Below are 25,440 nucleotides of genomic sequence, written 5' to 3'. Positions count from 1 at the left end.
GCGCCGGATTCTGTCCCGGTTGCCCCTCTTCCAGGCCAGGTCTCTGCTGTGGCCAGGGAGTGCAGTGGAGGATGGCCCAAGTGCTTGGGCCCTGCACCCCATGGGAGACCAGGAGAAGCACCTGGCTCCTGCCTTCGGATCAGTGCAGCGCGCCAGCTGCGGCGGCCCTTGGAGGGTGAACCAACGGCAAAGGAAGACCTTTCTCTCTGTCTCTCTCTCATTGTCCACTCTGCCTGTCAAAAAAAAAAAAAAAAAAAAAGAAGACTATGAGGGGCCGGCGCTGTGACATAGCAGGCAAAGCTGCTGCCTGCAGTGCCAGTATCCCATGTGGACACTGGTTCAAGTCCTAGTTGCTTTACTGCTGATCCAGCTCTCTGCTATGGCCTGGGAAAGCAGTAGAAGATGGCCCAAGTCCTTGGGCCCCTGCACCCACGTAGGAGATCTGGAAGAAGCTCCTGCCTCCCAGCTTCGGATCAGCACAGCTCTGGCTGTAGTGGCCATCTGGGGAGTGAACCAGCAGATGGAAAACCTCTCTGTCTCTGCCTCTGCCTTTCTGTAACCCTGTCTTTAAAATAAATTGATAAATCTTGGCCGGCGCCGCGGCTCACTAGGCTAATCCTCCGCCTAGCGGCGCCGGCACACCAGGTTCTAGTCCTGATCAGGGCGCTGGATTCTGTCCTGGTTGCCCCTCTTCCAGGCCAGCTCTCTGCTGTGGCCAGGGAGTGCAGTGGAGGATGGCCCAGGTGCTTGGGCCCTGCACCCCATGGGAGACCAGGAAAAGCACCTGGCTCCTGCCATCGGATCAGCGCGGTGCGCCGGCCGCAGCGCGCCGGCCACGGCGGCCATTGGAGGGTGAACCAACGGCAAAGGAAGACCTTTCTCTCTCTCTCTCTCTCTCACTGTCCACTCTGCCTGTCAAAAAAATAAATAAAATAAAATAAATTGATAAATCTTAAAAACATGCAAAATGGGGCCAATGTTGGGACACACAAGTTAAGCCACTGTTTGTGATGTCAGCATCCCACATCAGAGTGCCAATTTGAATCCCAGCTACTCTGCATTTCTGATCCGGCTCCCTGCTAGCACTTCTGGGAAGGCAGCAGAATGGCCCAAGTGCCTGGGTCCCTGTCACACATGTAGGAGACCTGGATGGAGTTCCAGGTTCTCAGCTTCAGCTTGGCCAGCCCCAGCCACTGTGGCTATTTGGGGAATGAACAAGCAGATGGAAGATCTTTCTCTCTCTGCATCTCTCCCTCTTTCTCTGTCATTCTGCCTGTCAAATAAATAAATAAATAAATATTTAAAATAAAAAATGCAAAAAAAGAACAAAAGATCATATAATGAATAGCTATTTCCCCACCAGTCAGTCTGTTAGAACTGAGTATTTTGCTACATTTACTGCACATATATACATACTTTCTAAAAGAAAAACAAAATCTTATGCAGTTGAAGACCTTGTATACTTATTCTTCATCTGATCATGTTCTTTTCCCTCTAGAGAGGTAAGCATATCTGGAATTTTGTGCTCACCATTTCTTGTGTACTTTTACTTATTTATTTATTTAGAAGATTTATTTATTTATTTGAGAGGCAGAGTTACAGAGAAAGAGAGGGAGAGGCAGAGAGAGAGAAGTCTTCCATCCACTGGTTCACTTCCCAAGTGGCTGCAACAGTGAAAGCTATGCCTATCTGAAGCCAGGATCCAGGAGCTTCCTCCTGGTCTCCCACATGGGTGCAGGGGCCAACCACTTGGGCCATCTTCCAGTGCTTTCCCAGATAATAGCAGGGGACTGGATCAGAAGAAGAGCAGCCAAACATGAACCAACGCCTATATGGGATGCTGGCACCGTTGGCGGAGACATAACCTACTATGCCACAGTGTGGCCTCTATTTATTTATTTTTAAAGATTTATCTCTTTATTTGAAAGGCAGAGTTACAGAGAGAGAGAGAGAGAGAGAGATACCTTCCATGTACTGGTTCGCTCCACAAATGGCCGCAACATCCGGGGCTTGGTCAGGCCAAAGCCAGGAGCCTGGAATTCCATCCAGGTCTTCCACATGAGTGCAGGGACCCAGGTACTTGGGCCATCTGATTCTTTCTTCACATGCAAATTAGCAGGGAGCTGGATTCGAAGTGGACCAGCTGGGAGTCCAACAAAAGTTCATATGGGATGCCCAGATAACAACTTAACTCCCTATGCCACAACACCAGCCTCTCTTGTGTGCTGTTATACTTTTATTTAATGAATAAAAGTTTTATGTCTTTAGAATTGTAAATATATAATGTATTCTTATGTAATATTTTTGCATTCAACAATATATTTTGAAATTGATACATGTTGTATATAGCAGTGATTCACTCCATTTTTTTCACTGCTTTATTATAATCCATATATTGAATGTCTCACAGCATATCTGTTCTCCTCTTAATGGACAATTAAGCTGTTTCCAGTTTATCTATACAAGCATACTACGATGACCTTCTTGGCTCACATCCTATTGGTGCCCATGTGAGGACTGCTGTTTAATGCAGTATGTGCATTATGTTAGTCATTTTTTTCATAACTGTAACAAAATACCTAACACAGGCTACTTATGAGTTTTTTTTTTAAGATTTATGTATTTATTTTGAAAGAGTTAAAAAGAGAAAAGAAGAGACACACAGAGAAAGAGAGATTTTTCCATCTCCTGGTTCACTCCCCAGGTGGCTGCCATGGCCGGCATTGGGCCAGGCTGAAGCCAGGAACCAGGAGCTTCAATCAGATCTCCCATATGGGTAGCAGGGGCCAAGTACTTGGGTCATCTTCCGCTGCCTTTTTCCATGCCATTAGTGGAGAACTGGATCAGAATTGGAGCAACCAGGCATGAATGTTGAAGCCTGAATATTAAAAAGTTTATTAAGTGGCCAGTGCTGTGGCATGGTAGGCTAAGACTTCACCTGTGGCACTGGCATCCCATATGGGTGCTGGTTTGTGTACTGGCTGTTCTTCTTCCAATCCAGCTCTCTGCTATGGCCTGGAATAGCAGTAGAAGATGGCCCAAGTGCTTGGGCCTCTGCATCCACATGGGAGACCTGGAAGAGTCTCCTGGCTCCTGGCTTCAGATCGGCTCAGCTCCCACCATTGCAGCCATTTGGGTAGTGAATCAGTGAACGAAAGACTTTCTCTTTGTCTCTCTCTCTCTGTGTAACTCTACTTCACAGATAAATAAATAAAATATTTTTAAAGTTTATTAAATATGTTCATTAATTCTTTTTTAAAGAAAATGTATTTATTTATTTGAAAGGCAGAGTTACAGACTCAGAGGCAGAGGCAGAGGCAGAGAGAGGTCTTCCATCCACTGGTTCACTCCCCAAATGGCTGCAATGGGCAGAGCTGGGCTTCCAAAGCCAGGAGCCAAGATCTTCTTCTGGGTCTCCCATGAGGGTGCAGGGGCCCAGGCACTTGGGCCATCTTCTACTACTTTCCTGGGCCATAAAAGAGAGCTGGATTAAAAGTGGAGCAGCCAGGTCTGGAACTGGCATGCATATGGGATGCCAGCATGGCAGGTGGTGACTTTACCTGTTATACCACAGCTCTGGCCCCCATTAATTCTTTACAAAAAAAAAAAAAAAAAAAAAAGCAGCTCTGGGGCCAATGCTGTGGCATAGTGTAATCCATAATTTGCAACACTGAGCATCTCATATTGGAAGATAGGGTTGAGTCCTAGCTATTCTTTCAATCCAGCTCCCTGCTAATGCACCTGAGGAGGCTGTAGATGGTGATTCAAATACCTGGACTCCTGCCACCCAGGTGGGAGACCCAGATGGAGTTCTTGGCTCTTAGCTTCAGCAGGACCCCACTCTGGTTGTTGTAGCCATTTGGGGAGCGAACCAATGGATGGAAGATCTTTTCTTCTCTGTCTCTCCCTTTCGCTTTCATTCTGCCTTCTAAATAAATAAATAAATAAAATGCAGCTCTATTAGAATATAATTTACAAACTATACAATTTTCTCACTTAATTATGTGGGTTTTTAGCATAGTCACAGATATGTACAACCATCACCATGGTCAATTTTAGAGCACTTTTATCATCCCATAGAGAAACCCTCTACCCTTCAGCTATCAGAGCCGCATCCCCACCTCCAGTCATAAGCAACTACTGATCTACTCTCTGTATTTATAGATTTCCCAACTCTGGATATTTCATGTAGATAGAATCATAATATGTGGGTTTGTGTGGCCGTTCTTTCACTGAGCATAGTATTGTCAAGGCTTACTCATGTTGCTGCATGCACTGTACATCATTCCTGTTTCTTGCCAACTAATATTCCATTGAATGGATATACAACATTTTGCTTATCCCTTCATCCACGATGGGTATTTGGATAGTTTCTACCTTTTCACCACTGTGAATAGTGGTACTATGACCATTCGGGTACATGTTTTTGTTTTAATATCTCTTACATTCTTTTGGGTAAATATGTAGGAGCAGAATTGTTGGATCACATTGACTTCCTGGCTCCAGCGTGACCCAGTCCTGGCTGTTCAGGACATTTGGAGAGTGAAGCGGTGGATGAAAGAGCTCTCTCTGTCTGCTTCTCTCTTTTTATCTCTCTCTCTCTCTCGGTTTCTTTAAAAGAAAATGAAAATAAATAAAGAAAAATTTTTAAAGCTCATATGCCAGGTATGGGCTATGACACTTGGGAGGAGCAATAGGAAGGTGAATACGGTAAGGCCCCTGCCTGCGGTTTATTTCCGCTGTCCTGGGAACAATGAGTGCCCAATCCTGGAAGCCACACTCTGAGAGTGCAGTGAAGGGAAGGAGACAGCGCCTCCAGCCGGGCAATTCTGGGGCCCAGAGGAAGGAGTGAGACCTGGGCAGAGCCCAGGAAAATGGAGGCTGGGTGAAGTTGGAAGGATTTGCTGGAGGTGGGAAAGCAGTAGGAAGGCCTGGCCAGTGCCCAGGGATCCCCAGGGCAATGGTGACTCAGAAGAATGTAGAGAGTGGAGGTGGGGAAGCATGTGAGTGGGAGGGAAGTGCACGGACAAGATACTACACAACCGAAAACTGACAGGGGGTGGGTGTTTGGCACAATGGGACATCATATCAGAGTGCCTGAGTTTGAGTCTCTGCTCTGCTTTTGAGTCCACCTTCTTGCTAATGCACACCCTGGGAGGCAGAACTTGATGGCTCAATTACTTAGGTCCCTGCCACCCACACGAGAGATTTGGATTGAGTTCCAGTCTTCTGGTTTTGGATCTGGCACAGTCCTGGCTGTTGGGGGTATATGCAGAGTGAATTAGTAGATGGGAAATCTCTCTCTCTCTCTCTCTCTCTCTTTAAGATTTATTCATTTATTTGAAAGTCAGAGTTACATAGAGAGAGGAGAGGCAGAGAGAGAGGTCTTCCATCCACTGGTTCACTCCCCAATTGGCCGCAATGGATGGAGCTGCTCTGATCTGAAGCCAGGAGCTAGGAGCTTCTTCCGAGTCTCCCACATGAGTGCAGGGGCCCAAGGACTTGGGCCATCTTCTACTGCTATCCCAGGCCATAGCAGAGAGCTAGATTGGAATGGAGTCGCCGGGTCTTGAACTGGCACCCATATGGGATGTCGGCACTTTAGGCCAGGGCATTAACCTGCTGTGCCACAGCACTGGCCCCAAAGCTCTCTCTTTAAATAAAATTTAAGAAACTGACAACACAAAACTACTACATGTAAACCAACAAACATGAATGAGACATTTTACCTGATGATTGTAAGTGACTAGAACCTCAGAAGTGCCCCCGCAAGAATTGTCCATACATGCAGCAACCCATGGATTGTACCAAGGCATAGTGGGGCTGTTCTTATTCTAGTGTGTGAGTGTGCAAAGAAAAGGAAGCCCAAAGATTGTGGAGCCCAGGGGTGAGCTGTTCTCTCCTGGGTGGGGTGGGGGGATGGTGTCTGATTAATGGCTGAGTTGTTTTTCAGGGCCTGGGTCTATTGGTGACGTCACTCCTTGCTCTTGGTATCTCTTCTCAGCTTCTCTGCACATTGTCAGTTGCCTATCAGTGCCCGCAACCTTGTGGTTTCTTGTTATAACTTAGGTTGTCTATTGTGGAGGCAAAGAGTCGGAAGATTTGGGGGAAAGTGCTAGCATTTTCTATCCACGGCCAATCAGAGAGCTGCCTCCCAACGGGGCTTTGTCAGGAGGACAAATATGCAGTGCAAGAGCTCATGCACCTCGAGTGTCTGTTGAGTGCCAAGCACTCCAGGGGAGGAAGAAAATCAAGACTGAACTCTGATGCAAGGAGCTCACCTGGCCCAGCTGGGATCGAGCCATGGTGGAGCAGGAGTAACAGCCACCTTCCCAGCCTGCCCAGAACTGAGCACCCTCAGCACTGACTGTGTTAACCGTGCTCTTGGGAATTGTCTTTGGCCATGGAGTGCTCTCCTAGCAGTGTCTCATGAGGCTAAAATTCCAAAGGCCACACCTGGAAGTGGTACCTCTGGCCTCTGCTTCACATTTGACGTGGTGTCCTGGTGTGGCCTGGGTGTGGTCAGGGAGCTGGAGAGGCCATGGTGAGCCAGGGAAGGCATTGCAAGGTTGCCAGGTCACTTATGTCTTTGCCTTATTCATAGAGAAATTGTTGCATCTACAAGTTGTGGTCTTTGGTTCCCTGAAGACCCAGGACCTGTGGGTCTTCAGTGTCCAGCACGTGGCCCCCACTCCCCGTGTTTGTTCCTGTCTTGTCACATGGGATGAGGAGACCATCTACTATGGCTACTTCTCGATGGAAAACTGCTTTCTTCACAGTGGTCACAAAGGCCAGGCCTTTCTGGCTTTTTACAAATAGTAGTAAAGTATATATAACATTTTAAAAGATTTATTTGTTTGAAAGAATCACAGAGAGAGAGGGAGATCTTCCATCCACTGCTTCACTCCCCAGATGGCTGGAATGGCCAGCGCCAGGCCAATCCAAAGCCAGGAGCCAGGACTTTCATCCGGGTCTTCCATGTGGGTGGCAGGGGCCCGGGCAATTGGGCTATCCTCTGCTGCTGCTCCCAGGCCACCAGCAGAGAGCTGGATCAGAAGCGGAGCAGCCAGGACACAAACTGGCACCCACATGGGACAGCAGTGCCTCAGGCAGTGGCTTCACTCAGCATGCCACAATGCCAACCCGCTTTCTGGTCTTTTAAAAATAGTAGCAAATATACGTAACATAAAATTTACCATTCTTGACTATTTAAAGTGTATAGGGCTGTAGTATTCACACTGTCGTGCAATCAGTCCCCAGAGCACCTTTGATCTTGCAAAACTGAAACTCTCCCACTACCCAGAGTCTCCCCAGTCCTCACTCCTCCCACCAGCCCTTGGAAGCCACCATTCTACTTTTGTTGCTATGGTTTTGACTACTGTAGGTACCTCATATAAATAGGATTGCACACTGTTTGTCCTTTTGTGACTTTGCATAGTGTCCTCAGGGTCCATTCATGCTGTACCTTGTCTTTTTTTTTTTTCTTTTTAAGATGTATTTTATTTATTTGAAAGAGTTACAGAGAGGCCGGCGCCGCGGCTCACTAGGCTAATCCTCCACCTTGCGGCGCTGGCACACCAGGTTCTAGTCTTGGTCGGGGCGCCGGATTCTGTCCCGGTTGCTCCTCTTCCAGGCCAGCTTTCTGCTATGGCCCGGGAGTGCAGTGGAGGATGGCCCAAGTGCTTGGGCCCTGCACCCCATGGGAGACCAGGATAAGTACCTGGCTCCTGCCTTCGGATCAGCACGGTGCGCCGGCCGCAGCGTGCCGGCCGCGGTGGCCATTGGAGGGTGAACCAACAGCAAAGGAAGACCTTTCTCTCTGTCTCTCTCTCTCACTGTCCACTCTGCCTGTCAAAAAAAAAAAAAAAAAAAAAAAAAAGAAAAAAAAAAAGAAAAAAAAAGAAAGGAGTTACAGAGAAGGGTAGAGACAGACAGAGAGGTCTTCCATCTGCTGGTTCACTCCCCAAATGGCTGCAATGGCCGAAGCTGAGCTGATCCGAAGCCAGGAGCTAGGAGCTTCTTCCGGGTCTCCCACATGAGTGTGCAGGGGTTCAAGGACTTTGGCCATCCTCTGCTGCTTTCCCAGGTGCAATAGCAGGGAGCTGGATCGGAAGTGGAGCAGCCGGGACTTGAACCGGCACCCATATGGAATGCTGGCGTTGCAGGCTGGGGCTTTAATCCGCTACACTACAGCACCAGCCTCTCCTTTCTTTTTAAGGCTGAATAACAGCATGTCAGTTGGCTGTGTACACTGTGTTTCATTCAGGCATTCATCCATTGCTGGATATTTGCATTACATCCACTTGCAGCATTGAATCATGGGTAATGCTGCTGTAACATGAGATCACTTTGAGACGCTGCCTTCAATTCTTTCCGCTACACACACACACAGGTGGAATTGGTGGCTCACATGGCAGTTCTCTTGTCAATTTTTTGAGGGACTGCTTTCCATAGGGGCTGTGCCATCTTACACCACCACCACCATCACCACCACCAGCAGGGCAGAAGGGCCTTAGATTCTTATTTTATTGTTTTAAAAAATGTTTGTTTATTTGAAAGGCAGGGAGACACAGAGCTCTTCCATGCACTGATTCACTTCCCAAAAGCTCATAACAGCCGAGGCTGTGCAAGGCCAAAGCCAGGAACCAAGCACTCAATTCAGGTCTTCCACAAGGGTGGCAGGGACCCAAGTACTTGGGCCGTCATCTGCTGCCTCCCAGGGTGAGCATTAGAGGGAAGCTGGATCAGTAGTGGCGTGGACATGAGGGGCAGGGGAGGCGGTGTTGAGATGCAGCCTATTAGGCTGATACTTGGAATGCCTGCATTCCATGTCAGAGTACCTGGTGAGTCCCTGATACTCTGCGCATCCGATCCAGCTTCCTGCTCGTGTGCCTGGGAGGCAGTGGATGGTAGTGCCATGTACTTGGGTACTTGCTACCCATGTGGGAGACCCAGATGGAGTTTCCAGCTCCTGGCTTTAGCCTGGCCCAGCCATAGCTGTTATAGGAAGATTCTCATTCATTCTCTCTCCTTTTCCCTCTCTATCACCTGGCCTTTCAAATAAAAATAAATATTTTTTAAAAAAGATTTATTTTTATTTGAAAGGCAGAGTTACAAAGAGGCAGAGGCAGAGAGAGCGAGGTCTTCCATCTGTTGGTTCACTCCCCAAATGGCTGCAATGGCCGCAGCTGCACCAATCCGAAGCCAGGAGCTTCTCTGAGGTCTCCCATGTGGGCAGGGGTCCAAGGACTTGGGCCATCTTCCATTGCTTTCCCAGGCCATAGCAGAGAGCTGGATTGGAAGTGGAGCAGCCGGGACTCAAACTGGCGCCCATGTGGGATGCTGGCACTGCAGGCGGTGGCTTTACCAGCTATGCTACAGCACCGGCCCCAATAAAAATAAAGCTTAAGAGAAAAAAAGCCGGGCAGGCACTCCCAGGCACGCTGATAATGGGATGCAGGCATCACAAGCAGCATTTTCAGCACCGTGCCAGACGGCTGTCTCCTGGGGTTCTGATCTTTCAAGGCAGGCAGGGAATGTCCAGCCCGCAGGCTGTATAAGGCCCACGAAATCATCACCCTGGCCCTGCCAAGGCAACTGCACGCCAGACTCAAAATGCAATATCTCTATAGTAGGCAGACTTGTAAGCTGATGATTTTTTGTATGGCCCGGGAATGCTGTTATAAATATCCAAATGGCCCTTGGCAGAAAAAAAGGTTCCCCACCCCAAGACTAGAGTGTGTTCCCTAAATAGGTTCCACTTGAAGTTGGAAATACAGGCCTGTTTCACCTCTCCTTTTTCATCTTTCTGCCTCCCCAATGTTCTGATGTGTAATTGGTTTACTTACAAATGCATTTGATTTTAGAGGCCTGATACAACAAGAATGTACTAGAAACCCAAAAGCTGATTATGCAATCTTTGGCCTGCAGGCCCCGGCCCTGAGGGAGAGCAAAGCAGGCCAGCCTGGCAAGCCTGCTGTTTTGTGCTTTTTTCCTCGAGTCTCCCAGAACTTCGCCTTTCCTTCGCAGCTGGCATTTAACTGGTCCCCCAAGTTACTTCACTTCCCCCCCATTCACAAAATACGACTTCTTCCCCTTCTGAGGCAGATCATTTCCAACCGACAGTTCCTCCCGGAGCAGCAGCCAGGAGTGCCCGCACTGCTTACTGTGCAGCTCAGCGAGGTGCGAATGAAACCCGTCCCCAGGCGCTCAGGCACAGCCGGGAAAGCTGGCCGACCCCTCTTGTCCGGAACGTTCTGGGGCTCCCTTGTTGCGTGTGCAACAGGTAAGGAGAAAGGCCTGTGGGGACAGGAGCAGGCGGTGCTGGGGCAGGAAGTCAGAGCAGCTGGAGGAACTGTGGTTAGGGGATGTCCCCGGGGGCCGCAGCTTTTGCTCCGTGAGTTCCTTCCGCGACAGCAGTTTTCATTTCTTGCCTCCCTGGCCAGGTTCTGCGTTTACCAGCACGCCGCCTCCAGGGCCTCCCCGGAGGAATGCTGAGGGCAGTGGGCTAGGGCTCCACTTGCAGGGTCGTTTCACAGACCCTGCGCAGCCCATGGCGAATCCCAGGGAAACGGGTGATGCCAACAAGCCTTTGGCAAGGTCAGAGCAGACAGCTAGAAAATGGAGGTAGCTTCTGGCCGAGAGAGGCTTTTGGTTACTCTTTTTGTTTTCCCTGAAAGGTTAAAGTTTGCAGTGTCACTTCAAGCCAGGAGAGAATGGTGTTTATGGGGGTCAGACTGAAGCTCTCTGGCGTTGTGGTGGCCTCAATGCTTGTCCTTCTTGGAACCTGGCTCACTCTGGCTTGACTGAACTTCCCAAGTCCGGCCAGACTTTCTGAGGACGTGGGAGGACTCGCTCTGCAGCAGCTGCAGGTGGGGAGAGGGCTGTCCTGGCAACCTTCCTCTTCCAGGTGAGGCTGACCTGAGTCGAGGGTCAAAGGGCAAGTCAGTTGGAAATCCCCTTGTTCTCCCAGCTCCCTTAGAAGCAACAGAGCACAAGGAATGGTTTCTGGTTTCCTAGTGAGTAAGACAGAATTGAACACATTCATATATTTTAAAAAAGGATTTATTTTATTTATTTGAGAGAGAGAGAGGGAGAGAGAGATCCTTCTTCTGGTTCACTCTACCAAATGGCTGCAACAGCTGGAGCTGGGTCAGGCTGAAGTCAGGAGCCAGAACTCCATCCAGGTCTCCTACATGGGTGGCAGGGGCTGAAGCACTTGGGCCATCTTCCACCGTCTTCCCAGGCACATTAGCTGGGAGCTGGATTGGAAGCAGAGCAGCTGAGACTGGAACTGGAGCTCATATTGGATGCCGGGTGCTACAGGTGGCAGCTTAATCTGCTGTGCCACAACGCAGGCCCCACCTATTCATTTTTCCAGACAAGATGGTCTCTGGGTATTTGAAGAGCACACAGGGTTATGCAGGTCAACATTTATGGAGCACCTACTGTGTGCTTGGCTCTATGTGGGGTTTTAGGACCGTTGTCCTCAGATGTACAAATAACTCTTTGCAACACACTAGGTGTTTGTGGTAGAATAAAACAATGTGTTTGGTCTTTGGCCCTGGGTCCTGGTACAGAGCTCCTAAAACATTTTGATTTTCTGGGAGTGGCTGTATTATTCACAGGGAGTCTCTTCCCACCATCCCTGAGATTATGCTAATGACCTGACTGGGTGGGCCCTTGGAGAGTTTCGAGGGAGGGGTTGGAGTTTCCAGGTCCCTCCCAGCCCACCATTGGTGAGAGTAGAGGGGCTGGAGAGGGAATTAATCCACCTGGAGCTAATGATTTGCTCAATCAGGTTTATGTCATACAATGTTGATTTAAAACTCTTGAACAGGGGCTGGCTTTTGGCTCAGCGGTTCTAATGCAGCTTGGGGGTACCCGCATCTCATATTGGAGGGCCTAGAGTTCAGTCCTGGCTCTGCTTCCAATATCGGCTTCCTGCTAATGCACACTCTGGGAGGCAGCAGTTGATGGCTCATGTGCTTGGGCCTGTCACCCACATGGGAGACCCAGATAAAGTTCCTAGCTTCAGCCTGGCCCAGCCCGGGCTGTAGCTGGTGAACCAGCAGCTGGAAGATCTCTTGTTCTCTCTCTTTCTCCCTGCCTTTCAAAATAAATAAATAAAAATAGAAAACAAAACACGCTCGTTAGGAAGCGGTCTACAGAGCTTATGTTGGTGAGGACAGTGAGGTGCCAGGAGGGCCCAGAACTCCAGGCCTTTCCCATGCACCTTGCCCTGTGCATTGCCTCCACCCCGTTGCTCATCGGCATTCTCTTATGACAAACTGTAATGCTCAGGACAGTGTTTTTCTCGGTTCTGGGTCACTCTAGCAAATTACTGAATCTGAGTGGGGGGTTGTGGGAATCCCCGAGTTTGTAGTCAGCCAGACAGATGTTCCAGGGGCCAGAAGACCTCATTTGCAGGTGGGCATTTAAAGTGAGGGCAGTCCTGTGGGATTGGGCCCTTGACCTGTAGGGCCTATGCTGACTCCGAGGAGTGTCCGAATTGGCCTGGTTCATAGCGTTGTTGTCAGAAACACAAAACAGAGCCATTAACTGTCACCACCCCCACTCCCCATCATCCCTGTTAGGCTGAAGTACATGACATTGCTTTTTTTTCTGGGTCAAAACAGTTGAGTAACAGCAATTTCATGATTCAACCTAATGCAACCTCCTGAACACTTATGAGGTGTGGGAGGCGCAGGCTAAGTGCTCTGTGTGTATCCTCTCCTAGTCCTCCTGGAACTCCTGAAAGAGGCACTGCTGTCATTCCCAGCTGATGCACGAGGAGACGCAGACTTGCAGGTGACGACCAGGGCCCAGCACGTATGGCTCGTGAGGGTGCCCCGCCGGATTTGAGCTCAGGCTGTCTCACGGCCGAGCTGGAGTGTGTGAGCATGCTAAGGCGGCCGTAGCAGAGGAGCAACAAATGAGTGGCTTGAAGTCATGGTACACCATGCTTCACAATAGTTCCCAGGTTTCAATAGTCACAGGCTGGAACTCTGAAATGCAGGGGGCTGCAGGATCTGTTCCCTTTTGGAGGCTTTGAGGGACAATCTGGCCCTTGCCTGTTGTCTTAGCTCCTGGCCCTTGGTACAGTTCCAGTCTCAGCCTCTGTTGTTATGTGCCATCAACCTCCTGTGTGTTTCTGTGTCTCTTCTCATATGGACAGCAAGTGATTGGATATGGGGCTGTCTCTAACAGGATCTCATCTTTGTTCCATACAGTGCCTCAGGGACCACTCAGATGAGCTGAGCTGGGCAGAGAGACGGTGCACGGGCAGGCGGGAGAGCCAGGACAGAGGAGCCAGGCTCAGCTTCCCCCTGAGGGGAGGGGAGGGGAGGCCTGCGGAGTGGTGTCCAGGTGGACCACCCAGGATGTGCGGGCAAGGCACAGGGCATTTTTCATGGCTATGTACAGGCATCTCTCCCTGCAGCATGGTTTCAATCACCTTGACAAGAAAAGCTCAAACTCAGAATCCGGACTGAAGATGCTTTATTTTTCTTGCTAATCAATTAATTCCCTTGCTTTTGCCTCATGGTAACAAAGGTTTCAGCAGTCACCGCTACGGAGGTTATTGGGAGCTCCTGAAACACAATGTGTGAATTCTCCCCAGACACCGAGCAAAACGGAATGCAAAATAATTACTCCATGAATAGAAGCCCCGGTCTATGAGGGTGCACGTTCCCAGGGCTTTCCCCCCAGAGAGCTGAACTGGGAGACACGTGCAGGCCCCATGAAGTGTCCTAATATATAGCAGCTCGTGCTGGGAAGCACAGGGCATGTCCACCTTGACCTCGACCTGCCCGGAGCAGGTCTCGGCTGGCCTGAGTTCAGTGCTTCAGGGAGCAGACGGCGGCCCATCTCTTTGAGCAGACTGATAGAAGCTGGTCCTGTCTGGTCTCTTTGATACTTCAAAACAGCTCATTTGACTGACTCTGTATCCATTTGGTGATACTAGAAATGCCTTTTGGTTTTTTTTCCCCAAGGTTCTCACGAAACACTGCTTGTGCATTTAAGCAACCCGTGCTTCTGGGGCCAAGCAGACAAAACTGCCAAAGAACAACAGTTTCCAGGTTTCACTTAGGAAGAAGGTTTCCTTTGGTCGTTTTAACAATGGATTCAGTTACTAGAAACCCGAGTGGGGTTCAAGACTCCATGTGCTATCTGTTAACACTGCCCTTCACCTTGCGGGCCTCTGCCCCAGGGCTGGCCACACAGACTCTTTTCCTTGGGCCTTCCTGAGGTTTCTACAGTGTGACTCAGCCTGGGGATTGGGTCCAGGCGGGGGAGATAATTGTTTCTAGTCTGGTTTCTCAGAGGGAGGAGGAAGTTCCCCTCCTGACTGTACTCTGTTACCTTTTATGATTTCTGCTGCTGCTGCTCCCTTGTGTGCCCCGAGTCGGGTCCCTGGATCTCTGTGCGGTCTGTGCTTCGCCCTCCCCCCACCATGTTTGTTCACTTCAGGCTTCTCGGTGATGGCTCCAGAATCCTAGCAGCAACTTCTTTGCTGCATACCAGAGCTGGATGTCCACCTGTCTGCCAGTTACTGTCACCCGGCACCTCGCTGCTTTCGGCTTTGGCTCTTCCCACTTAGGACAACTAGGCTTATCTTGGGAGATGAGGCATGAGCCAGCTGAGGGGTGGATAACTCTCTGTGCAAGCAGCTGTTCAGCCCGAGTCTCCTGCTCCCCCTCTTGCAGGCCCTTGTCACCTCTCAGCGCCACTGCTGCAGCGCCTCTTCCTCACTGGTCTCCCTCCTGTGTCTGGAAATTCTCTTTGCCCCAGCTTAATTGGCCCCATTACCTCACAACTCTGTGCATGGTGCTTTTCTGCTGGAACAACTTCTGTAGCATCGTCTTCTTTATCAACTGAAGACCCCACTCCTCATCCCCAAGTGAAGGCCATCTCTCTTCCCTGTTCTAGATTGTAGCCACAGTGTGTATAAATCTTCCTTTACTGACCTCTAGGGCTTTCCTGAGGATTGGTTCCCTGGGATGGCTAAACTCCTATTCCTAACTCCACTGGCTGCATCATCAGCCTGCCAGGCTTGTCCAAGTGCCACCTGCCTCCTCCCTGCCTTGCAGAGACCTTATGCCCTCTGAGGTTTGCCTGTGGTACGTGCACCCACATCCTTGTGAGTCCCTGGTATAGGCCCTTGGGCCCGGCCAATACCCACGTGCATGAATGCCGACTATGTGCTCCCTGGACCGGTGTCCCAGCCATTTCTGGCCCATTACAGCCTTCATTTCCCCACTCCTTTTTTTAAAATCAGACACAAGCAATACATTTGGCATGGAAAGAACTACCCTCCTCCCCAAATCCTGCTGATTTTATTTTTTGTTGGAGGACAAAGCAAATTTCCAAGATTCAGGTCAACATCAATTTAGAAGTATTTCTGCCAGCTGGAAAAGAAAACTTTGAAAAAGACATTTAACTTGGGAAAAAAAGATTGAAAGCTATAGCCTTTCAAGGAAATAGGATACTCAACACACACACATACACACACACACACACACACAACACAAAAAAGCAGCCTGGCTTTATGTGGCTCAGTCCTGTCAGGCTAATCTAATCTTTTGTGACAGCGGCAGACCTGGTAGATCAAGGGGGAAAACAATAGTTGGAACTTATCTTTGCTGGCTTCGAAAACTTTTGATTCCTGGGTTCCACTCAATATGATTATCATTAAACTAATTGAAAGGTTAGAGAGAAGGACAGAGCCTGTAGTGGTAGGGGAGGGAGGGGGATAGCAACCATGCTCCCGAGGGGGTCAGCCTTGAGCCCAGTGGCCCTGAACACTCACATGAACGGCCAGATGACAGAAAAGAGAACAGATTTAAAGTCAGCATTCATGTTGAGGTGGGGGTGGGGTGTGTGTGTAGACGAATAACCAGCCAGAAAAGTAACCTTGGCAATTACGAGTTTCTCAACGTAAGTGTGCAGGCTGGACTGGAAGATTTCATGCAGGAACAACAACAACAACAACAACACACACACCCCAGAGCATGGCAGCACTCCACTAGGGACATGACACTGTAATAGAAATCCCATAATTCTAAACTGGCATCAACTGTATCCCCTCCCAAACTCCACAGCTCCGGATGGGAAAGACAACTTAGACCACATACAAGGGAAAGCCACAGAAGTAATTAAACTGAGCCAGAATGTGGCAACGAAAAAAGTTAAATGAATTAGGCTTATTGAACTTGGAGATGGATAACCTTATAAGGGTAGTGACAAAAATGTAGAAGTAGAAATGACAATGCAAGAGAATAAAATGAAAGAGTTTTGTGTTGAGAAATGGGTTGTTAAATTAGACCAATTTCTCTAGGATGGTTTGCATGTGCTCCAGGCCAGCTGGGAGGCAGACCTGGGTAACCTCTGCGAATGTCTGTTCCCACCCCACATTGTTGGAAGACTACTTCAAAGTACTTACTTACATCTATGATTGAAACTTAAGAGGCAGGCAATGCCTCAATCGGCACCACAGCCTCAAGGCTGGGTTATCATTAATAACTGGTCCTTAAGATGAGTGTGAGCAGTGAGCCGGCACCTTCCTGTGTGTGGACGCAGTGCAGATGTGATCTGTGGTGTAGCCAGCTGAAGGCACAGGTAGTGGAGTCTTCCTGCTTTCCTGCTCTCGGCATAAGCAAGCCCTGGATAAAGCCTCTCATGCAGGTGGGTGTCACGTCGGAAATTTGAGTGCATGGCACCCTACATTGTTAACGTCTGTCCTAGTTAAACTTTTTTTCCTTTACACAAGGCAGGAGAGGGCACAGAAAAGACAGCACAATGATTTTCCATATAACGTTGCTAATAATCACTCAGTCAGTGGCTTGTAAGTTAATTCTTTAAATTTAATCAGTCCTTTATAAAACTTCCCAATTAGTAAAAGTTGGCTTATTTTAATAGCCTTAAACATTGGTCACTATTTAAACAAGACATTCTAAAAAAAAAAAAAAAGCAATCACATAATAGTTTATAGTAATTTACAGGTGGATGGTATACATTTAGATACAGAGGTAGAAGTTCACTTTTACAATGTTTCACTAATACACATATACCAAATTCAAGGCACAAAATAGTTTGCTTTACAAAAAAATACTGTAAAAATGTCATTTGCTGTTCTACAATGTGAATAAACCTTTCAAAAGAATCTTTACACCCTTCCATACATACTCCACAGGATGAGACTTTCCCCTCGCTGATCATAGTTGGCACAGAAATGGGGACTTTTCACCGTCAAAGTTCCCACTTTTAGAAACCGTTTCTCTGCAGAGCTGCTATGTATTCTAGGTAAGAGTCCATTCGAAGAAAGGAAACACAGCCAGCTTCCTGAGGAAAGGGCACTTTCTGTATGCAGCAAAATTCATAGGTAGAAAACGTATGATCTTTGCGGATACCTAGGTCTCCAGATACTCCATGAAGCATCTCGGAGAGAAAATTTAAAATGTAGCTAATGCTTCAGTCACTCTGACTTTTAAGAGAGAGACATGATTACCTTCACTGTAACCCTCGGACACCATTTACTCCGAATGGATGGAGATTTCAGAACTCCTTTTTAAAACAGCTGAACACACAAACACCGGGAAAAGCCACATAGGCTTTGCAAAACTGAAACTTAGAAAACAGAAGAAAGTACAGCACTACCAGTCCTTGAAGTCCCAAGGATGTCAGCTGGTGAGAGTTTAACAAAAATGAAGAGACTCTACGGAAATTTAAAAAATCACTCAAGTGAAACACACTGTAGTTATCACTTCTAGAATTTCTGTTCATTAAAAAAGAATGATAGTCCAAAGATGTCACACAGCGCTTGTGTAAAGATTGGACTCGTTTTAGGGTTCTGTCTTAAAGGACCCTAACTGGCAATAACCTAAGCTCACTTTTACTGATCACATTTTCCGAGTACTCTAGTCAGTTAATTTACACTTTATTTTTTTTTAAAAAGTTGATTAAAAAAAAAGTCAACACAGGATTAGAATCCAGAGAATGTCAGTAATGCTGATGTGCACTGGACTGAAACATCTTGATCGTCTTCTAATAGAAATGATATTCCATACAAAAAGATTCTTAGATTCCATTTTTTGCTTCATTATTGTTTGTGGCTTGTTTTCTTTGAGCAATAAAAGGGTACATACACTTGTCCGCTCCTAGGAACCGATACATGCACACAACTGCTTCAAAAGGAAGGATGCTGGAAAGGAAAGGCACCTTTGTTAGTAAACTTGTCGTCCTGCGTTGCTTAAGATTACTGGGGCAGGTAGGGAAAGACCCGATCCACGAGGGAACTGTCACGTTTACCTCTTCATGAAGGTCACGATGTACATGAGGCGGGGGGTGCAGATCATGGGCTGGTCTGTGAGAATGGCCTTCATGGCCTGCTTCACACAGTAGTCGGGCTTCAGAGGGGGCAGAAAAGGCTCTATTTCTTTCCTGAAAGTTCCAGATGCAAAAATGAAATGAAGAATTAACATAACAGGGAAGACACTGGAAATACACATCAAAACATTGACTGCACTATCAACTGAGCCAGTGAGATTTGGGGTGCACCTTATTTTCTTCATAGTCTTGTTTTTCCATATTCTCCTACTAAGAACACAATCTATTTGTGCAGTCTGGAAAATAAGTTAGGAAAGAAAAAGCAAAACTTCCCTACTTTCCCACAGAGTCAAGAAAGTCATGTTCTTAAAACATATTTCATATTATTTTTCTATTTTTTGCTTTCAGTATAAAAAAGAGAGGGTGTTTGGCACAGCCAACGCTAAACCCAGACTGGATGCTAAGCTTTCAGTGTGAGGTGTGGTTAAAATGGGTACATAAATACTGGCACAGCCTCTTTGAGGAAGTCAGCTGTACACTTTCCAAGATGCGTGACTAGGGGATGCTGAGATAAATTCTCTACATGAAGAACATATAGACATCCTACCTTCAGTTTCATTCACTGAAGTTACATGTCGAAAATGATGCAATAACGCAATACGTTCCTTTTACCCTTCCTTGTCCCACACCAAAGCTCTGGACGCCTGCACCTGTTGCTAAGCTAAATAGGACACAGAGCTCCTCAAGTCCCTCAGCAACTGGTGCTCAGGGACACAAGGGGGGAAAACCAAACCAGCACATGCATGCACCTGTGCCGATGGGAAGCAGAGCTGGAGTTCATCTTGCAGTTCAGACTTGAGGCCAGCCTCAGACAGAGTGACTCAAATCACCTTCCTCCTCCTCCTCGGCTGCCTGTTCAGCTCAGTGCGTGTTAAGAATGGCTCCTGACCAACAGGGAACTGGTTTGGTCATCTGCTTTTGCCTTTCAAATTCACCCATGCAAAGATCTCAAAGTAAGCATGTCTTCACAAGTGTCCTCTTAATGATTCATGGTTTTGTTTATTCTGCTGAGCTCCAGTCAGTTGTAACTTGACATTTATAGTTCCCCTCTCCTTTCTAAGCATGTGAATATTTTATTTCATTTTCACTAAATCTTAACGGTTTCTTCACTCTGTCAGAGGGAATCTACACTTTTCACTAAAAGGATGTCTCCAAATCTGGAGTGTAATATTTGAAGGTCTTTTTGCAAAAAAGGCATGTTAGTTCTGACGGTGACACTATTGCATATCCAAACCAAAGCCACACCAACGAATTTTCTTCTGGAGCCTTTGTTTACCAACACTCGTACTAAATCAACAAAATAAGCTCCTAAAGATATAGTTTCTAAAGCCCCCTAGGTATTTGTTTTCTCCTTCAAGGAGTAGAGAAGACACTTCCTGTCTCATGAGTCGACTAATTTCTGCAAGATAGTATCAGTGTGGCAGCAGTGCCACACTTGTCAATCTCATACACCCATTAGACAAACCTTCCCCACCCTGACCAGTGAAAACTAAAGGCTAATGGACAAATGACAAGGCTGACTATGTTTGAAGATCCAATTCCACATATTCTCCTAGTATTATTCTTTTTTTAATCAGTAATAAGATAGGTTCACACTGACCTGATTCGGCAGCCTCTGAACATGCCAGTGTCTACAAGGTAAGGGCAAACCAAGGTGGTTTTAATTCCATCCTTTTCAGCAGCCTTTAGTTCGTGGCTCAGGGATTCATGAAAACCCACAACTCCAAATTTACTGGCACAATAATCCTGGTTGGAGGACAGAGAATAGAAATACTAAGAGACGCACCGCCAGCGACCAACTTGCAGCTTCCCTGGTCCCGTTACTACTATGGTGAGATGTTTGAAACAAAAGGTTACAGGTGACTAAGGAGAGAAAGGGAAACCATTTTAAAGGACAGGTATCTGATGTGGTTCAGTGCAGAAATAATATTTTCAGAGCAACAGCAGAAACAGATGAACACTTTTTGCCACATCAACTGAGTATCGTATTACTCTGGGAGGTCAACACAAAGGATTCTGTGAGAGCTAACAAGCTGAAGTTAAAAACGGAGAGAGGTTCACTTTGAAGTGTCTGGAAAATTTACAAATGGTCTCTTGTTCAGCAGAGGAGACTGCAAAACCAGTTTGGCTAAATTAATGCAAGAAGAACAAAGGCAAGTCTAGTTTACTTATAATTTATGGTCTTTCTTTTTTAGGGTGAAATCAAATGTAACTACACCTTGCAAACTTAAACTAGAACTTAACCAAACAGAAAGCTCTTGTCCATGACCTGTTTTCAGATTGAGAATGGAAATACAAATCCTCTGGGTGTAGAAGCTATCTATCCCACGTCCCCATGCATACTTGCAAGGAGTGATGTTTTCCATTTTACAGACACCCATAGGACAAACAGCACAGAACATATCCTGCACACACGCTATATAATCCAAAAATGTTGAAGAATAGGGATTGATGAAATCCAGTTCTACAATCCTCCACTGCAGGACACCTGACATGGGCTATAACTACCTCATCTGATGAGCTAATAGGAGATAGCTCACTCTTGGCAAGTTGACCAAAACAGAATGTGAACCTTTGGCCTCATTTATCTGCTCCCCACAGCACTGCCATGGCCCTCCCTGGTCCTATTCTTGACCCTGTGCCTCCTACTGTCACCAGACGGAGCTGCTAGTGAAAATGGGGCTTACTGAGGACTGTGCCATCTACTTCTCCTGCTATTGCTGCTTTGTTAAACTAGTTTAAATGCTTTTATGGCAGGAAAGGTGAAATTCCATTTCAACAGCTGGCCCTGGGTTACTGGGGAGCATCCTACACACAGGCAGAGTGCTCTTAGGAATGCATAGGCAGCAGGTACACTCCTTAGGATCCCTGTGTATTCATCACAAGATAAACCGCCTGAATGAAGGAAATGCTTTCGATCTGACAAACCTCAACTCCAGCAGTACTGAATAATCCCAAGGAACTTGCAACTGTCACAATATGACCATGATTAATCTCCAGCATTGTAGGAAGAAAGGCTTTAGTGGTCTGAAAAAAATTAAAAAAAAGAGTTTAAACTTTAGAAGCAATAGCATGGGTTTCATTTAAAACTCAGTCCAAGATCATAAAATTGACTTTTATTACCCACACAATGTTATGTTTCCCAATTTGTTTAAAAATATATTACATTAACCCAAAAGAGAAGATTCTTTTTAAGTAGCTGATTAGCTTAGCACCATATCTTTGGCATGTCAGGCCTATTGTAAGCCTTGACCAACAAGACTATAATACAAGTTTTTGGAGACAAAGTCCAGAGATGAAAAGCAGACCTTTCACGTGAGTTATCTGCTAATCTAAACTACTCCCAGGTCAGATCTATTCACACGCTGGTGACTTCGGTGTGGCGATCTCCTTGTCTGTGAGAGACCTCCTGCCTGCCCAGGAACAGGTGCCTGGCATTAACGTTACCTCTGGTAATGTCTAAATGGTAACAGGCCCATGAATGAAGGGATAGTCCAGCATCATGCTCCAGCATCCAAAGGCTTACTGCCAAAGTGCATTAGCAGGAAGTGAAGTATTTTAAGATGCCAAGAAACAGCAAAAGTACAGAGCTATGTTAATGAAACATGTGTCACAATGCCAATTCTGCACTGACAAGAGCTTGTAGCATTCTGCAGGCTCCCGCTCCACTGTGGGGCTCACCGCAGAGTCTCCCACAGAGGCAGGTGACCAGCCACTTGGAGTACAGAACATGTAGAAGTAAGTTCTAGGTGGTGAACTCAGAGGCAACAATGATTATTTTATTCACTAAACTCCCTTCCCCCCCTCTAGCTATCCTGCCTTCAAAATGCAAGACTGTATAAAAAAATTACTTCAAATTGCTTAAGATGATCTATTAACTACTCTACCAGGCTCCCAACAGTTTTATAACCTGCTTCTTAAAAGAAAGCAGCAAAGAGCAATCTGTCTACAGCTGAGTTATAGCCTGCTGCCAACACAGCTTCCCATGATTTATGAAGTTAAAAAAGAAAACAAAACACGACACAGCAGACATAAAAAAGAGTTGCGTTCCCTTCCCAGAGGATTTCCGGGCTTTATAAAGGCATCCCTGAGTTTTTGCATGAATATCCAATTTGTTACGATGACTTCTACACATACAAGACCAGAAACAGGGATTCTATTAATTTTGAAGTTTCTCCCTGCTCCGGTCCAGGATGCAGAGTTGCCTGATGAGTCTCTGGGAAGTGCCTCACATTTTTCCTGGCCTGTCTCCTAGGTCCTCACATGGCCCCCTACCCCTAACTCATACCCTGTCTGAGTCTCTTATCGGTAGCTCATATCATGCTTATTCCCACCTGTGCATTTTTACCCAGGAACTCTGACAGTCCAACCTCCAGCACTTCTCAAATCAAAGTGCAATATTAATCATGTATTAATAATGTTTAATAAAAACTTTTCAAGTGTTTTATAGTAATTATAATCACTAGTCTCCCAATAATTCTTTGAGAATTAAGCCTTTACCTAATATTATTCTGGACCAATCTGACCTTGTCTATATCATGTAACTATGTTTTATGATGCTTTGATTTTGGCCGTCTTACAGCTAAAGCTGGAAGACACAGATCAGTCTTCCAAGTACTGAGGTAGGCACTGAGGAGGAAAGCAAGTAAACACACTTCCCATTGCTGCACGGTCTTGGCACAATGCTGACGTAAGAGAGGCACTCATGTCCGCTTGATTTTATTTCTTTGTAAGAGTAAACAGGGGTGGTTAGCGTAACTGTGAGAAGCTATTATCTTGGTCTACCTGATACTCAGAAAGTACCAGAAAGAAATGGTACTTGAGTTCATTATAGATTCAACTTTAGGTTCCATAACTTACATTAAATCACAGAAGTGAAGTAAAGTTAATACCACAAAAAAGCTTATATATTCCAAACTAAACCAGAAAATATATCCTTAAGTAATCAAGTCTAATTATTTCCAGATTAGCTAACATCTGTAATATTTATACTTGATGCTAACCAGAGTTCATTTCTAAGTACAGATGCTCTTCAACTTACAGTTGATTTAAGTTAAAATATTGTAAGCTGGGGCCGGTACTGGACGTAGCGGGTAAAGCCACCACCTGCAGTGCCGGCATTCCATATGGGCTCTGGTTGAGTTCCAGCTGCTCCACTTCCAATCCAGCTCTCTGCTATGGCCTGGGAAAGCAGCAGAAGATGGCCCAAGTCCTTGGGCCCCTGCACCTGCATAGGAGACCTGGATGAAGCTCCTGGTTCCTGGTTTCAAATTGGCACAGCTTCAGCCGTTGCAGTCAATTGGGGAGTGAACCAGCAGATCAAAGACCTCTCTCTCTCTCTGCCCCTGCCTCTCTGTAACTCTGCATTTCAAATAAATAAATGAATCTTAAAAAAAAAAAAAAAAGCTCACCGAGTCTTGGACGATGAGAGTAAACTCAACATGAAGGATCCTATTTATCATAAAAGTTCTCAATATAGGTAAGTACAAGGACTCAAGATGAAACTCTAAGAAACTGTGTACAACCTAAAATACTAGCAAGAGTTTGCTAATTGGCCTCCTGACAAATCTGCATCTCTGACCCGTGCTTGTTTCTGTGGCCAGTGTCTGCTCTAATTCTAGGTGGTGGCTGGCTCTGACCAGAAACACAGACATCCCACTGGGTTGCAGCTCAGTGGATTTCTCAGTATTCAGGCACTTTGGTCTCCACCCACCGACCAACAGGTATTAAATAACTAACCTAAATCCCTGGCACCATATAAAGGTAGGTGATAGATTAACAAGTCTGTAAATGTTTTTAAGTTAAATTGTTGCAATTTTTGAAACTGATTAATGTCCCCATTCTCCTCCCCTTATCCATTCAACAAATAATTCTTGAACATCCATTACATCCAGGTTGCCGGTGCATAAAGAGTACCACAGGAGCTGGTCCCATTCCTGTCTCTGAACAGCTTTCACACTCACCTGGAGCTAACTGGGTCAAGCCCGTGCATCAAATGTATGGCAGTTCCAATGCATCTGTCACATAAGCAGGGTACTGTAGTTGCGATTCCAAAATGTGATTTGGGGCTGCTTTGCCCTGTGTCCCTGCCTCCAAAGGTTGTTTAGAGGGCAGTTAAACTACCAGTTTTATATTCAAAGGAAGAGAGAAAATGGGGTGAAAAAAGAAAAACCCAAATATGGCTATGGGACTAAAGTCTTTTCTAATTGCAGTTTATACACATATTTTTCAGGGAAATATGTTTCAACTTGAAGTAGCTAGTAAAGTGTGACACAGGTTGGTCGGTTGGTTTCTTTTGAGAGGAGGTTTTTGTTTCAGTTTCTTTCTAAAGTAATGGTGGATCAGTGTTCACTTTAAGACTGTGTCATTTGTGTGCCTAATCAGGGACACATGTGGCTTTCTGTACAAATGCAAGCCAATGTGGCTGTGCATGTTCTACATCAAGACAAAGGCCCATATTCTTTATTTGGAAAGGTTAATGCTGCAATTATGATGATGATGTCAACAACACACAAATTGTTGAAGGTACTGTAAGGTGTACCTATCAGTCTTTGAACCCAGACTGCTTGTTTTTCAAGGCTCACTTCAAACACGTCCTGGGCCCCAATTCTGTCTGGGGGCAAAGGCAAGCCTGGGATGAGCGCATCTGCCTGAGCACCACAGAGGTCTCTCTGCAGCCTGTGCTCAGGGTTCCCGTAGGAGCCTTGTGCATATGACTAAGGCTGTTAATCATTTTCTTTGCTGCCTGAATGGACGCAAGCAATGACTGCTCATATGACATTTTCACAAGCAAACGCCTGCCTGAGGTCTACAGTGCATTATTAAACAAACTTTGATCAACACTAATTCTGTTCCTAACTTTGCAAGAAAAAATGCTATAAACGGGTAACTAGAAAGCATCACATTTTCAGGGATTTTCCAAAGTAACCTGACTAGTTTTCCTTTCTAATTAGTCTTGCCCTCAACAGTCTGGTAGATGACATCTGAGATAGCACAGCATATTCTGTCCTTGACATAGCTTGACAGCACAAAGAAATCTGGCACATTGCAATG

General features: G+C 46.4%; 1 protein-coding gene and 1 long non-coding RNA gene across 3 annotated transcripts in view; one reads left to right on the top strand and one right to left on the bottom strand.

Annotated features, from left to right (window-relative positions):
- Window positions 1-10,035: 10,035 nt before the first annotated feature.
- LOC149126241 (uncharacterized) lies at window positions 10,036-17,021 on the top strand. The gene is made up of 2 exons (XR_016235739.1): window positions 10,036-10,285; window positions 10,680-17,021. It is a non-coding gene; the product is annotated as an uncharacterized LOC149126241 (long non-coding RNA).
- The window catches only part of RDH10 (retinol dehydrogenase 10), a 29,498-nt gene continuing 20,902 nt past the window's right edge, over window positions 16,845-25,440 (bottom strand). For both annotated transcript variants that reach the window (XM_089335397.1, XM_002710636.6), the window contains exons 3-6: window positions 21,316-21,414; window positions 19,988-20,133; window positions 18,310-18,441; window positions 16,845-18,202 (exon numbers count right to left, since the gene is read on the bottom strand). In XM_089335397.1, the coding sequence (XP_089191523.1) occupies window positions 18,079-18,202; window positions 18,310-18,441; window positions 19,988-20,133; window positions 21,316-21,414 (501 nt within the window). In that variant the 3' untranslated portion in view covers window positions 16,845-18,078. The remainder of the gene's footprint in view (window positions 18,203-18,309; window positions 18,442-19,987; window positions 20,134-21,315; window positions 21,415-25,440) is intronic.

This window comes from Oryctolagus cuniculus, chromosome 6 (assembly GCF_051225735.1).
Source record: "Oryctolagus cuniculus isolate XC-2025 breed Fujian yellow rabbit chromosome 6, ASM5122573v1, whole genome shotgun sequence".
Classification (NCBI taxonomy): Eukaryota; Metazoa; Chordata; class Mammalia; order Lagomorpha; family Leporidae; genus Oryctolagus; species Oryctolagus cuniculus.
Note: the sequence above shows the minus strand (reverse complement) of the source record. Positions and strands in the feature narration are given on the sequence as shown.